This window comes from Esox lucius, chromosome 13 (assembly GCF_011004845.1).
Source record: "Esox lucius isolate fEsoLuc1 chromosome 13, fEsoLuc1.pri, whole genome shotgun sequence".
Classification (NCBI taxonomy): domain Eukaryota; kingdom Metazoa; phylum Chordata; class Actinopteri; order Esociformes; family Esocidae; genus Esox; species Esox lucius.
The window spans coordinates 18091936-18105376 of record NC_047581.1 but is presented as its reverse complement, the minus strand read 5'-3'; the positions used below and the strand labels follow the sequence as shown (position 1 = coordinate 18105376).

Sequence of the window (13441 nt, the reverse complement as noted above, 5' to 3'; positions counted from 1 at the left end):
CATGTGACTGGTGTGAACTTTACAGGACGTACATTCAGATGGAGAGCCTTAAGTCTTATCTTGGGTCAGCAACCCAACACGTCGGTCCAATCTCTACCATAGGTGTTCAACTGGGTTGAGATCTGGTGACTGTGAAGGCCATGGCATCTGATTTACATGATTTGAATACTCATCAAACCATTCAGTAATCCCTCGTGCCCAGCCAATGAGGGCATTGTCATCCTGGAAGAGACCCAATAATGAGCCCTATTTCTAGGTCTATTAGATCCTTTCCTCTTGCTATCTTGATCCAAAATCAAGGTCAACTGGGCCTGCTCAGCATATCTATACATGCCGCAGAGTTTGATTGGATGTTACTTGCTTAATTGTATCATGCTGTGCACCTCTATCAAAGTATTTGCATTGATGTTCCTCCACTTTATTCAGATGTTTCCTTTAATTTGTATAGTACCCTCTGTATAGCACCAGTCAAAGCCTTGGAAGCACCTACTCATTCAAGGGTATCTCTTTAGCTTGACTATTTTCCACATTCTTGAATACTTGTGAAGAAATCAAAACTATGAACAAAGTTCTGTAAATGCTACTTTCCGAGCACAGTAATTTGTTTGAAATTGTTTTTGAAACCTGGTTTGTTTCTAGCATGCATTTTCTCAGGTGTGTGAATACTAATCAAACCAAGATATTCATTTTCAATTTTTAAAGTTTTCTTTGGAAATCAATTGCAATGTCCCTTTGTAACAGGCCAACATATTTGTTTAAAGATCACTGGTGGGAACTGTAGAGGATTTATGTTGAAAAGTTTTCATTTGTCCATCTGGCCCTTAAACCCTTTTACTTATACCAAGTTATTTAATCATATTCTATGGTTTTAGAATTAATCCCATCGTGAAACATAACTCGTTGGTTGGAGAGAGAAGTGATTCTGTTTACGTATAATGAAATTGATGGGGAATTAAACTTGCCCTCTGAAGGTGGAATGGACTGGCTATGTCAGATGGAATTGGCCCGGATATTTCAATCAATACCCTTTAAGGCTCCAGAAAGAAAAAGCCAACACAAATTGTGAGTTTCTCTGGATCTGATCCCCACCATTATTGCATTTTAGAAGACAAATGTTAATCCTATACAGAGGTGGGGGGTGTTTTGGGAGGATTGTGGGATTTGGAGAAAGAGGGAGGGAGGGGTCCTTCTCTGGTTGGGGGGAGGGGATAATGTGACACTTTTAGTTGTTTTTTTCCTTTGCTCATATCTTACTGCCCCCCCCCCCCCCACTTGCTATTTAACTTATTTAAACACAAACCCAGTAAATGTTTTTTTTTAAGATTAATATAACATTTCTGGTTGTGAAATGCATAGCCATGCATGTATTCATGGTAGGATAATTCTCAGAGATTGTAGTCCACATGGTGATCTGTGCTTAACATTCCCTAACAGTGATGTTGGCTGTGCTTTGATTTGACCTAATGTGCATCTTGTTAATGAGAAGAATTTCCTTCCTGCAGAGCACACTCCCTTACCATCTGACCTACTGAAAAACAGCACTCAAGCTGCTGGGGGATTGTAAATGAAATATAATAGTTGCATTGATTTTGTGATGGATGGATGAATGGATGGGGCTTGATGGGCCTGGTGTCTTTGTCTTGTTCTGAACCAAACAGTCCAGCCACAGCACTCTGTGAACTACAAGTCAGGACTGGCATTTAACCCCGATAACAACAAACATAGATCACATAGGGACTAGAATTTGAATTCTACTGTATGGTTGTATTTGTCTACCACTCATCCTTCTTAACTCTTAGTCACTTTCAATGACCCCAGGATTACTTTTTTTTAAAGTCTGATACATTCCAGGATTATTTTGTTTTGGGAATCTTGTCTTTTATACGACAACATTTACAAAAAAAAAAACAAAGTATGACACAAGCATTGTAACATTATATTCAATAAATAATTGTCATTAATTTATTGTACATTTTCAAATTGCATCATCAATTTAAAATGTCCTTATGCTACCTAATTGGGATTCACATGAAAGCTTGCATGTGTGCATGACAGCCAAGACATTATTCAAAAGAAAATATAAATACTTATTTTAAGATTTAAAAACAGCACTGCCACCAAAGTTACCATAGAACAAATGACTGTAAACAAATTAAAATCAACATAGAACATTAGGATTACAAGAAGCAAATGAATTATGTAAACCATAATAAATTATTTGACCTAAAGTATTTATTCTGTAAAGGTAAATCTGGTACTGTAAACTGCACTGTCCATGCTTTCCACATCACCTGTTTTAGTGTTTAGTTTTAGTGTTTGTACATATGAGAAATACAATTTCCTTTCACATTTGATGCAACTATCAAAAAAGTGTAGCTGAGGATAACCATGACCGACTCCTCACATAACAGTTAACCCTTTTCCACTTTGAAACACAATAATGAGCTAAATTGAAATTTGAACTCACAAAATGTTTTATTTTCTGTTGTATCATATAATTACAAAGAAAGCATGTTAAGGCCTCACGTTATGTGAAACATTGCCCCCTTTTTTTCCTCCTTAAACAAATGTGCCATTTGTTTTACATGCTTGAATATTACATACCTGGTCTGTACTACAAAAGGATTTGTTTAAGGATTTGTTGTGTATGTTTGTACGTGTGTGTTTTCATGCGTGTGAGCGCGCGCGCGCGGTCTCAGACGTGGTGCGGACCGAGGCGTAGTACGGAGAACGCTCGGTGGTGTTTGCGCAGCAGCAGTCGTATCTTCTCATCATCTGAGTCGGGATCCAGGGGCTTGTTGTACTCCTCATCCTCCACCTCGTTCTCCGACGCCTCTTCTCCCTGCTCGCCACGTAGGGCCTGGGTGGAGCTGGGCTCAGAAGCAGTCTTCTTCCTCCACTTGGTGCGGCGGTTCTGGAACCACACCTGATTAAATAAATGTTTTACTTAATGGGATTTCTTATCTCCACCCCCGTACATGTCCTTATACATTGCTGTAACATATTTCACAATGGAAATGAATTCAGTTATACATCACTGTAATTCAGACATTGTTCTACAACATTCATTCAGATGAAGTGTAGAGTCAGTGTATTTATGTGTATGGTTGCTTTTGTTTTACCTTGACTTGTGACTCTGTCATGCCCAGGGAGTAAGCCAGTCTAGCTCTCTCTGGCCCGGCCAAGTACTTGGTCTGTTCAAAGGTTTTTTCTAGTACAAATATCTGATGTCCACTGAATGTAGGTCTGGTGTGTTTCTTCCTCCCTGACAAATCCCCTAGATGCCCACTGTCTGGAAATAAAATACATTTATATATGAATATTAAAAAACCTATATCAATAATTACAGTTATTTTGTTTGTCTATACGTTTACATTACCTAACCTAATTGTATAACTGCTAAGCAGTAATATTGAAATATTCAAAATTACTTAACAAACACATTTTAGGACTCCAGCCTTGTCCTGCATTTTATGTATTTGTACTGTCATAATCAGATAGCAGAGACAATCCATTTCTTAATAAATGTTTCCCATATTACATATATTTTAATGTGACACTTATTATAAATGTATTAACTGCACATTCTAATTATTGTATATACAAGTGAATGAATAAGCAAAACTAAATGTACATGTTATCTTTACTGACACTACATGTTATCTTTACTGGAATGGTTCATGATAACCTGTGATTAAATAATGACTCATGGAATAACATTAATACAAAAATGAAAATTGAGTATTTCAAAAACCTACCCTCAATACAACAGAAAAATATTTTCTACTTTAGCCAAGAAATGTATTTTATAAATTGCAATGAGACAAATGTTTAAATGTAAAACATTTTTTTAAATAAAATGTCTTCACGTACCAATAAAATATATTCATTTGATTGACCAGGATAATTAACTGACAAATAATACAATTCTATACATATCACGGATGAACCATGCCTCAGTCATTTGGTGAGTGGCGTGTGATCTGAAACTGACTGAGACTCACTGTTATTGCACTGCTGCCTCCCTCCTCTCCACTCGTACCCGCTCTCAGCCCAGCAGCTGCCACTGCCACCCTTAATATGGCACTCGGTGCCAGGCTTGGTGAAGCCACCCAGAGAGGGGTTGTAGTCGGCACGGTTGTAGTAGACCCCTGGGGCAGCCACTGTGCCGAAGCCCCCCCATGGTGGAGTATCCCTGAGAGCAGGTTAGTGGGGGCCGGTAGCGCCCATCATGGACCGGCTGAGAATGTCACTGATGCCGTGGGGTGTGCCCGCTGCCTGCAGCTGGCTGTTCAGGCCGGGGTTAAGCTTATAGAAAGAGTTGGGCACTGAGTACTGACACACAGGTGCTTTTAGGTCGGATGAGAACTGGTTCAGGCTGTTGTTGAACAGGAAAGACCCCGGTATGTTGGGATCCATGGGAAGTGCCTCCACCACCAGATTTCACCCACTCACCAAACAATGTCCAGTCATAAAAAGACCCCGCTGCGGCCCACAAACGCTCACGGTCGCCCTTTTCACAAAGACTGAGAATATGGGTTTGTTGATTGGGTTCCTATATTCATAATCCAGTCGATTGGTGTTCAAATGAAGAGCTATGACGCTGATGCCAATGTCCTCTGAGTGAGGACCAGATTACTCCAGGTCACTGATATCTGCAAAGGTGTCTCTCTACCTGGTGATAGCAAAGGGCAGGTGCCAGCATAAAACCTCTTCACTCTTTCTTCACCTGCTTTGTGCCATTGTAATGTACATGGTAATTCCAAACTCAGCATCAGGTGTCACTTGAGAAACAATGTTCACAGTTGCTCCTCTAAGACAAATATCTCCTTCTTGCTCTCCTCCTCGGGGGTCCTAAATAAGAAGTATGTTGAAGTGGAGTAGCTCCTTGATAAAGATAGGCCACATTAGAATGCTGCCTTGGATTGGTCCAGGTCTCAGAGCTCTCATGTGTTCTATTCGCTCCCAGGTCAAAGCCAAGCCTTCTATTGGAAGGCAGCAGATTAATAGTGTTTTGAACAGGTGGAGTGGGGAACAAGTTGCTTTTTGATGACTTGCCATGGCTAACAGCAGAGGCCGTTTAGACACACAGGTTTACACTTATATTTTAGTTCACAGCTTGGTTTAATCAAGGCTAATACAAGAAAGACATGCATATTGTAATGAATCAAATGTGTCACATTTTAATAGCTCAATATTATCATTACTATTTGTGAATAGTAGTTAAATATGTTATATATATATAATATTGTTCAATGAATCATTGCTATGTGTCTTTTGATGTAAGTTTATAAATATGATACATCATGTCATTGTTCTATATCCATCTGAATTCCTTTGATGTCCCAGATACCATTATTCCATTTAGGTTTTTCTTTGTCTTCATGGTAATGTTTTTAAAGGGAAAAATAAGTCTCCATGATCTAGCTGTAATATCCTTCCATGTGGAAAGACCCACCTTTGGTTTTGAAGACAAACAACCTTGAAGACAAACAACCTTTTTTCACATCCAAACCTAATTTTGACTGGGATTGGTCGGTAGACATGTCTGAGGAAGTCAGAGGAACAAAAATAAAACACTATTTCAGTAATTATTTAGTATTGAAAACATAAATTCTTTTGATCCAATCCAAATGTGCATCCAAATGTAAAACCATACAGTATATTTATTACATAAATGTAACATACAGACTGATGTATCAATTTTATTATTATAAGAAATGCTTAACCATTTATATCACTGGTGATGTTTGCTCTTGTCAGGCCAGATTGATAGCAGTCGAAGGATTCAAAGCAAGTTTTGTAATCCTGATTATAATGGGTAGGAGCAGAGAATCCAATGAGACTTGTACCCCACTATTCTTGTAAACCTTTTTTTTTTCTATCAAAATGTTCGGTTAGTTTCACAAGGAACAGTGACGCATTGGTCTGTTTCCTGTCACATGATGCTGAACTTGACTGATGACAAATCTTCCAGAAGAGGGCGGCCAAATTCACCTTTTTTTTTCCTGAAACAAGTTACGTGCCCCCTGCTCCAAGATGAACAAGACAACAGCAATATATTTTTTTGTGAATGTGACAGAAGTCCAAAGAGGACAAATAGATAAAACAATGTTTATTTTGTTTTGTCAAGATCAAGTGTTTAAGATCAAGAGATGCAGTGTCTTGCAAAGGTATTCAGAACCCTGACAAATTTAAATCAAATACTTCTGAATTACAAATGATACATTAGCATTTTGTTCTGTTTCATTTTTAATTTTAAAACACTTTTAAAATTCAATTATTGGATGTTGACATGTTTTATGTTGAGAAACATTTATTAGAAAGGTAGAATTACCTGGAATATGTTTATTACAGAAGTATTTAACCCTTGTGTGCTGTGGAAGCTCCCAGTTGACAGAGATTAAAGAAATGACCAGAACAGGACACTTTACCATAGGCCTCCACCTGTGAACCATTCAAGGATAAAAACCCAGAAGGCTGTGAATCTGAAGGAAAATTAGGACCAATGAGCATTCTCCAGGAGTTAGATATAAATAAAAACACATATATTATGAAAAGGGTACAAAATAATAAGCAGGTTTTTGGATATCCCAGTGAGTTGGATCAATAATCAGAATAATGGCTCAAAAGTCATAGCAATTAATGTGACACTACTTTTAACATAAGATTAATCACTGCACTTCCATGTTATCAGAAGTTTTCTTATCTCAGCAGAACAATGTATGTCCCCTATAAACCTTTATATTGTTTTTCTCTTGCTGTTTTCCAATACAAATTATTTTGAATCGTTTAACACAAGGACTAACACAAGAGCCTGAGAGAATATAAAATATATGTGTCATGGGGCAAACATGACTGACTCACCATGAATCCCAATCATGACCATGATCAAAGCTCCAAGGGTAACAGAAGACAAAAGTCCAAGGGTAACAGAAGACAAAAGTCCAAGGGTAACAGAAGACAAAAGTCCAAGGGTAACAGAAGACAAAAGACCAAGGGTAACAGAAGACAAAAGTCCAAGGGTAACAGAAGACAAAAGTCCAAGGGTAACAGAAGACAAAAGTCCAAGGGTAACAGAAGACAAAAGTCCAAGGGTAACAGAAGACAAAAGTCCAAGGGTAACAGAAGACAAAAGTCCAAGGGTAACGTCCTAAGAGTGACTAACCGTTTAGGAAGTACACAAACTTTGGGACACAAACTTTCAGTGATACAATTCACAGTCCACTTTTAATCCACTTTGAATTAATAAAATAAGCATGAAATTCTAATTTACAAATCCCTCCCATTGTTTAAGAGGAAATAAAACTACATTAAACTAATTAACACAAACATTTCATGAAAAAATATTTGTATATATGTTTCGCATATGTGTCAAGTCTCGAGATCAGAAATACACGTGTCCATAATGAAGCCACGCCTATCGATTGTTTTCTGTGAAATTGCACCACCATGGTGCACCAAACGTCACTTGTACAGGCTGTATTGTTGGATATTTACTGAATGGGGCTACTAGAGTGACTAATTAGCCCCTACACCTTCGATCATTTTCATTTCCTCAGCTTTGGGACACTCATGCAAATAGCTGAGTCACGCAAGAATGTGCTAAAGAAGGGCTGAGGGTGGAGTGGAGGCAGCAAGGCTCCATTTGGGATTTAGCCTGACTGACTGATCTACAAATGATAATGAATTTATTTACCATGCAAGGAGATTTCAGATATTTTAATTCTCCCAAACTCACAAATATAAGGGTTTGTGAGTTTCTGTATTGTAATCCCTAAATTATCCTAAGGCATCTTGGATCTTCCCTTTTAAGTTAAGTAAAAATACTATATATTGGCTTTTCTTGTTAATCTTTTCTCTTGACTATAGATCTGTTCAGTAACTTTCCATGAAAGGTGGCGTGATTTTGGATGTAAATGGTCTATTTCCTGTCACCATGATGCTGATCCTTCTGATGGCCCAGCCTCCAGCAGAGGGCATTCAAATTCACGTTTTTTTTCTGAACAACGTCACTGGCCACAACTGCAGGCTACCTTTCTACAAATAAAAATGCATCAAAAATAAGGGCTCTATGATATGCAGATTAATCAGTCAGTCTCAAATGACCCATGATACATTCGGATTTTGATCTGCTTGAACATGGTCACAATTTACCATACAAACTAAAAAAGTATGAGGTGTGTGACAAGCAGTTTGGTTACAGTTGGTTGTTTAAAATGTCGGTGACAGGACCAGGTAGAATCACATACATTTGGTTGGTAAATAACTATTAATAACTGTTAATGTGTTTCCTCTTCATAAACAAAAATGTAGTGAATATTGTGAAGGTTGTTGTGTTACAGCCTGAACTGCACATTGATTTGTAACCCTGACTATGAAGTCGTCCTAACGCTTCTAAGATGGGAAGACCTGACATGTGAATTTTAGCTCCTTTTTTGTTACTCCTTTCTCTTCATTATACTGTAGATCTGTCCAGTAACTTTCCGAGAAAGGTGACGTGGGTTTTGGGAAGTACATGGACTGTTTTCAATCATGTGATGCTGTTACTGCTGATACAACAACCTCCAGCAGAGGGCACTATATTCACCTTTATTCCTAAATGGGTCAATGGTTGTGTTCAAGAGGGTTTAAAAGACTGCAGGATGCTGCTCTATAAATAACATTGTATTATAAGGACTCAATATAATTAGTTGATCAATAGGTTATTCACAACTCACCATGGTAAATTGCTGTTTTCTTCATTGCAAGAAAACAGCAATTTTTTTGCTTCTAAGATGGGAAGACCTGACATGTGACTTTTTAGCTTCCTTTATTGTTTACTCCTTTCTCTTCATTATACTGTAGATCTGTCCAGTAACTTTCCAAGAAAGGTGACGTGTGTTTTGGGAAGTACATGGACTGTTTTCAGTCATGTGATGCTGTTACTGCTGATACAACAACCTCCAGCAGAGGGCACCATATTCACCTTTATTCCTATATGGGTCAATGGCTGTGTTCAAGAGGGTTTTAAAAACGACTGCAGGATGCTGCTCTATAAATAACATTGTACTATAAGGACTCAATATAATTAGTTGATCAATAGGTTATTCACAACTCACCATGGTAAATTGCTGTTTTCTTCATTGCGAGACCTGTGGCTGTGAGAGTGGCTCCTAATGTGCCCCCCTACTGCTTCAAGAAAGGCATTATTTTGTCTTGTGGCAGCCCTCACACTTATTATAGGCATTATCTACATGAGTTGCCCCATTGACAAATGTGTGAAAAACATTGGTTTAATTTATTAAAATTTTTGGGATCTCTCATCTCATCTTCTTCCGCGTAGATCATTGTTAAAAGAATGACAATATATTTTTTGAACTATCTTCATTTTTGGGATACAAACATAAAATCCAAAAATATTTTTGTTTTAACATTCTACATTTTTGAGTAATCAGAAAAACACAGTTATTCAATTAGATACAGTTGACAGATAGTTGATTCCATTAGCCTATTTTGCAATGGAGTCAACTCAGTGATAAGTCCCATTAGAGAATAGACCATGTTCTTCACTTATTACCATTGTAAATGTTTATTTATGTGTTAAGTATTAACTCCACTGTTCTTTTTCCACATGTTATTATAGGCCTTCATTTTATTGAGCTGTGTTTCACTAATCTACGCACAATATCCGATACAATCAAAGTGGAAACACATTTTATATTAATACAAAATAAAAAGCTGAAATAATAATATGATTCAAACTTCTTGCTGCAATGACAAAGCTGTTGTGCAAGGCAGTGACCATACTGCTTCACAACAGGGAGTCAATAAGATCAACCTAAATGTAATGCAACATCATTTAAAAAAAGTGAAGTGGTTTGACGACTTTCAGAAGGCACCTCACATAATGCCTGTTATGTAGCTTGAAACCAATGCCAGTCATTTGCATTTAAGGCATAACCCGTCCTACATGTTTATTTAGTTGACATTGGGGAATTCCTTATTGCTGTATGACCCATTGAGAAATGTTGTATTATACAGAACTGAAATTTGAACTTAAATCTGATTGATGTAAAACGAAAGTGAAACCATGTACTGTATGATATTCCATAAAATCAGTAGTTCAACTAAAGCCTTTTTTTTTGTTTTCCAACATTTCTAAATGATAAAATGTAAAATGATGATAGATAAAACAAATCCAAATAGCCCCAGGACTGACACAACAGGGTCAATAAGAGTTAACTGATGGCACCAGACCAAAAAAAAACAAACAACAACCAGCAGTGAAGAATTTGTCTTCCATTAAAATGTAGGTACTTTTCCAGAGCGCTGTCCCTCCCCTAAGCCCAACCCCTCTTTTTTCCCCTTGTGATGATACATGTTTGGTGTACACAATACAAGCATGTGCAGAGGAGTATAAAGCCAGCAAATATATCCCCCTCTACCTTAAAACGAGCCAACCTACTGTAGGTGTACATGCGATGCATTACATGACAAAGAACTCTCCAAGGAACATGTTTGAGGGGAGGATGAAGAAGATCAACAGAAGCCTGGGTAAGAAGGTTTTCTTACTGATTACTGATGACAGCTGTGATGTCCTTGTTATACAGGGAAAACCTAATGTTACATTTTCATGAAGACCTAACAAATGCATGGCTTAACTATGTGGACCACTTTACCCCTAACAAGGTAACTGCTATCTAAATTATTGTCTTGTTCAGAGAGTAATCAGTACATGTTCAGTTCAGGTGAATGAAACATTTAGCTTGTGCAACAGGTTTAAGACAAATGTTAACAGGGTTACTCTCTGGTACTTATCTATCAACATAACTGAGTTTTCCTGGTGACAATGTCAATGCAAAACTAAAACGTCTTACACTGCGCCAGTTGACTAGTAACATACATTTAATGTTGTATTTTTCAAGTAACATTTAGCTGAATGAGCATTGTGCCGATCCACTCCACTGGAAGGCATATTATAGGTTTCTGTTTCATTCTCAGTCACCTTTATCATCTCTCTGCAGGTTTATCTGTGTTATCTTCATGTCTGTCAACAACAGCTATCGTTTGATGAACCCTTGTTTCTTTGTGTACGTCTCCTTTAGAGTCTGTGCCGACACATGTCTGTGGACCCTGTTGCCTAGGTCCCTTGACCTTTCACAAGGAGGCCTAAGGGAGCAGTTGGTGAGTTTGCACCAGGGGGCCAGGAGGGCAGACAGGACTGCAACCACCTTCAGATACGGGCTGGTGTTCAGCAGCCGCCCAGTACGAATCCAAGAGAGAGTGATCCTGCGAGTGGAGCGGTGTGTTCTGAACTGGCAAGGGGCCATGCGTGTAGGCTTCACTACTATGCCTCCAATGGGCAGATCCCTGCCTTCTCTGGCTATTCCAGACCTCACGGACACCCCTGGACACTGGGCTGCTCCTGTGCCAGAGATTTGCTGTCTGGCAGGCTCAGAGCTCGAGTTCTGGGTTTCCCGTGGTGGTAACGTATATTTCAGAACAGCCAATGGCCAAAAACAAAGACTGCTGGAGGGAGTGGACCTCAGTCGGCCCCTGTGGTTCATGATTGATGTATATGGGCAGACCTGCACTGTGGTCTTACTACGTAAGTTCAGAAATCAATGTAGCATGTGTGTCACATGTATGAATGAACAACAGAATCTGCCTTATGGATCTGACCAATTTGTTAAATGATGACCAACTGTTAGTGACTAATGACACATCTGTTTGTCTCTTTTAGGTTCCGAAAAGAAATGCTTTTTTTGGAAACGAAAGTCCTGTCCTGCTCCTCAATGGAATACCTCCTGTCATACTTGCCAGAGACAAACTTTGTCCAATGCATACAACCTTGTGAATGTGAACCGGATTCGTGATGATGGCCATGACAAAAGAATTTCACCATGTGTAGCCAAAACACTGACATCAGGTAAGCATCCCAATAACTCAACAAAACAATCAAAGCAATCTTGTTTAAAAAGATCTGAAATATCGGAAACAAGTAGATTGTTGTAGACACTTTAGACATTTTGCAATAATGTCACACATCAACGACTTCCATTACAGGGCATAAAACATCCAATTAACACAAGTCATCCTAATCACATGCTATTATATATTAACTGTTATTAAAATAAATACATGAAATGCTTTCCCAGTGCTAACAGACACCTTACAGACACCCACCCCACTAAACAGCTCAGCTTTCAAACCATACCAAGCCCACGTCACTTGACATGTTCCTGAGTGTGACTGTTTTCATTGCAGACTGCGAGAACATGGAGGACTGCGAGAACATGGAGGACTGCGAGAACATGGAGGACTGCGAGAACATGGAGGACTGCGAGAACATGGAGGACTGTGCGGTGTGTCTGAGCCAGGATGCCTGTATCCGTCTCCAGTGTGGCCACAAATGCCTGTGTCTCCAGTGTTCCACCAGAGTGATGCAAGAATTTGGAACTTGCCCTCTTTGTCGTCAGAACATCAGGAGCCTTGTGCAAACGAAACGACCCTTGAAGAGACCGTCACACGACAAACTGATTCGATTATATTGTCACCGGTGAGTGGCGCCACTGTATCTTGTGAACCTTGAAATGTTTGCAAAGAAGAGGAAGAAATGACAAGTGCACAAATATCTACCGGGAAGGTAATGGATGTGACCTGCCAGATATGTCACTACTGAAATGAAGTGCACAAACTAAATTGAACGTTTAATATTTTTCTTACAGAAGTAGGAAATATATTTTTTCTGCACACGCACTTTACTTGACTGTGATTTATTCCTTGTAAAAGAAGGACATTCTGGTGACATACTGTTGTGCTAACTAATTAACTGAGTAGAATGTGCTGTACTACTACTGAGTTTTGGAGATCCTAACTTTTTGTTAGTTAATGTATGCATTAACTGTAGGTCACTTTGGATAAGAGCATTTGCTAAATGAATATGTAACATGAGCTGTTTTAAGAATTAACAGATTATTGCTGCCTCTTACAATGTATTTTAACTGAAACTGTATTTATATTTTTTACGTTTTGTACTGTTTAGACAATGTAGAATTAAATTCATGTGTTTTATGATTAATAAAAACCATGAACATAACTACTGCTGTGACTAGAGTGATCTGCTTACCATGAAATATAATGAATTTATAAAAAAAATATTTTCTAATGACATTTATTTATTTTGTGATATACAGTACATCAATAACAGAATTATAACATAGCTTTCACACATCAACAGCACAGCCCTTACAGGACAGTGGAAGATTGAAATGTTTCCTCCAATGTATATCACCAAAGCCATTCTGCATGTTATCACACTACGTTTAACCAAGCAGTTGACGTTAGCACCCATGAGCTGCAGTTCAACACCTTTCTGGACCACCAGCTGCAGATGAACTCAAAGGGTCACCTGGGGCTACTTGCAAGGCAACAAAGTATCTGATATCTTACTGGGTAA

The 13441-nt window shown here is 38.5% G+C and overlaps 2 protein-coding genes across 2 annotated transcripts; one reads left to right on the top strand and one right to left on the bottom strand.

The window, feature by feature from the left end:
• Positions 1 to 2571: 2571 nt before the first annotated feature.
• Positions 2572 to 4945, bottom strand: nkx6.3 (NK6 homeobox 3). The gene is given in 3 exon segments (XM_010876392.3): positions 2572 to 2926; positions 3123 to 3292; positions 4005 to 4945. Coding segments are annotated over 3 exon segments (816 nt in total). The 5' UTR covers positions 4420 to 4945; the 3' UTR covers positions 2572 to 2695.
• Positions 4946 to 11025: 6080 nt separating this feature from the next.
• LOC105014250 (E3 ubiquitin-protein ligase NEURL3) lies at positions 11026 to 13081 on the top strand. Its single transcript, XM_034296503.1, has 3 exons — positions 11026 to 11590; positions 11726 to 11911; positions 12250 to 13081. Exons 1-3 carry the CDS (start codon positions 11026 to 11028, stop codon positions 12543 to 12545), a joined length of 1047 nt encoding a protein of 348 aa, XP_034152394.1. The 3' UTR covers positions 12546 to 13081.
• Positions 13082 to 13441: the final 360 nt, after the last annotated feature.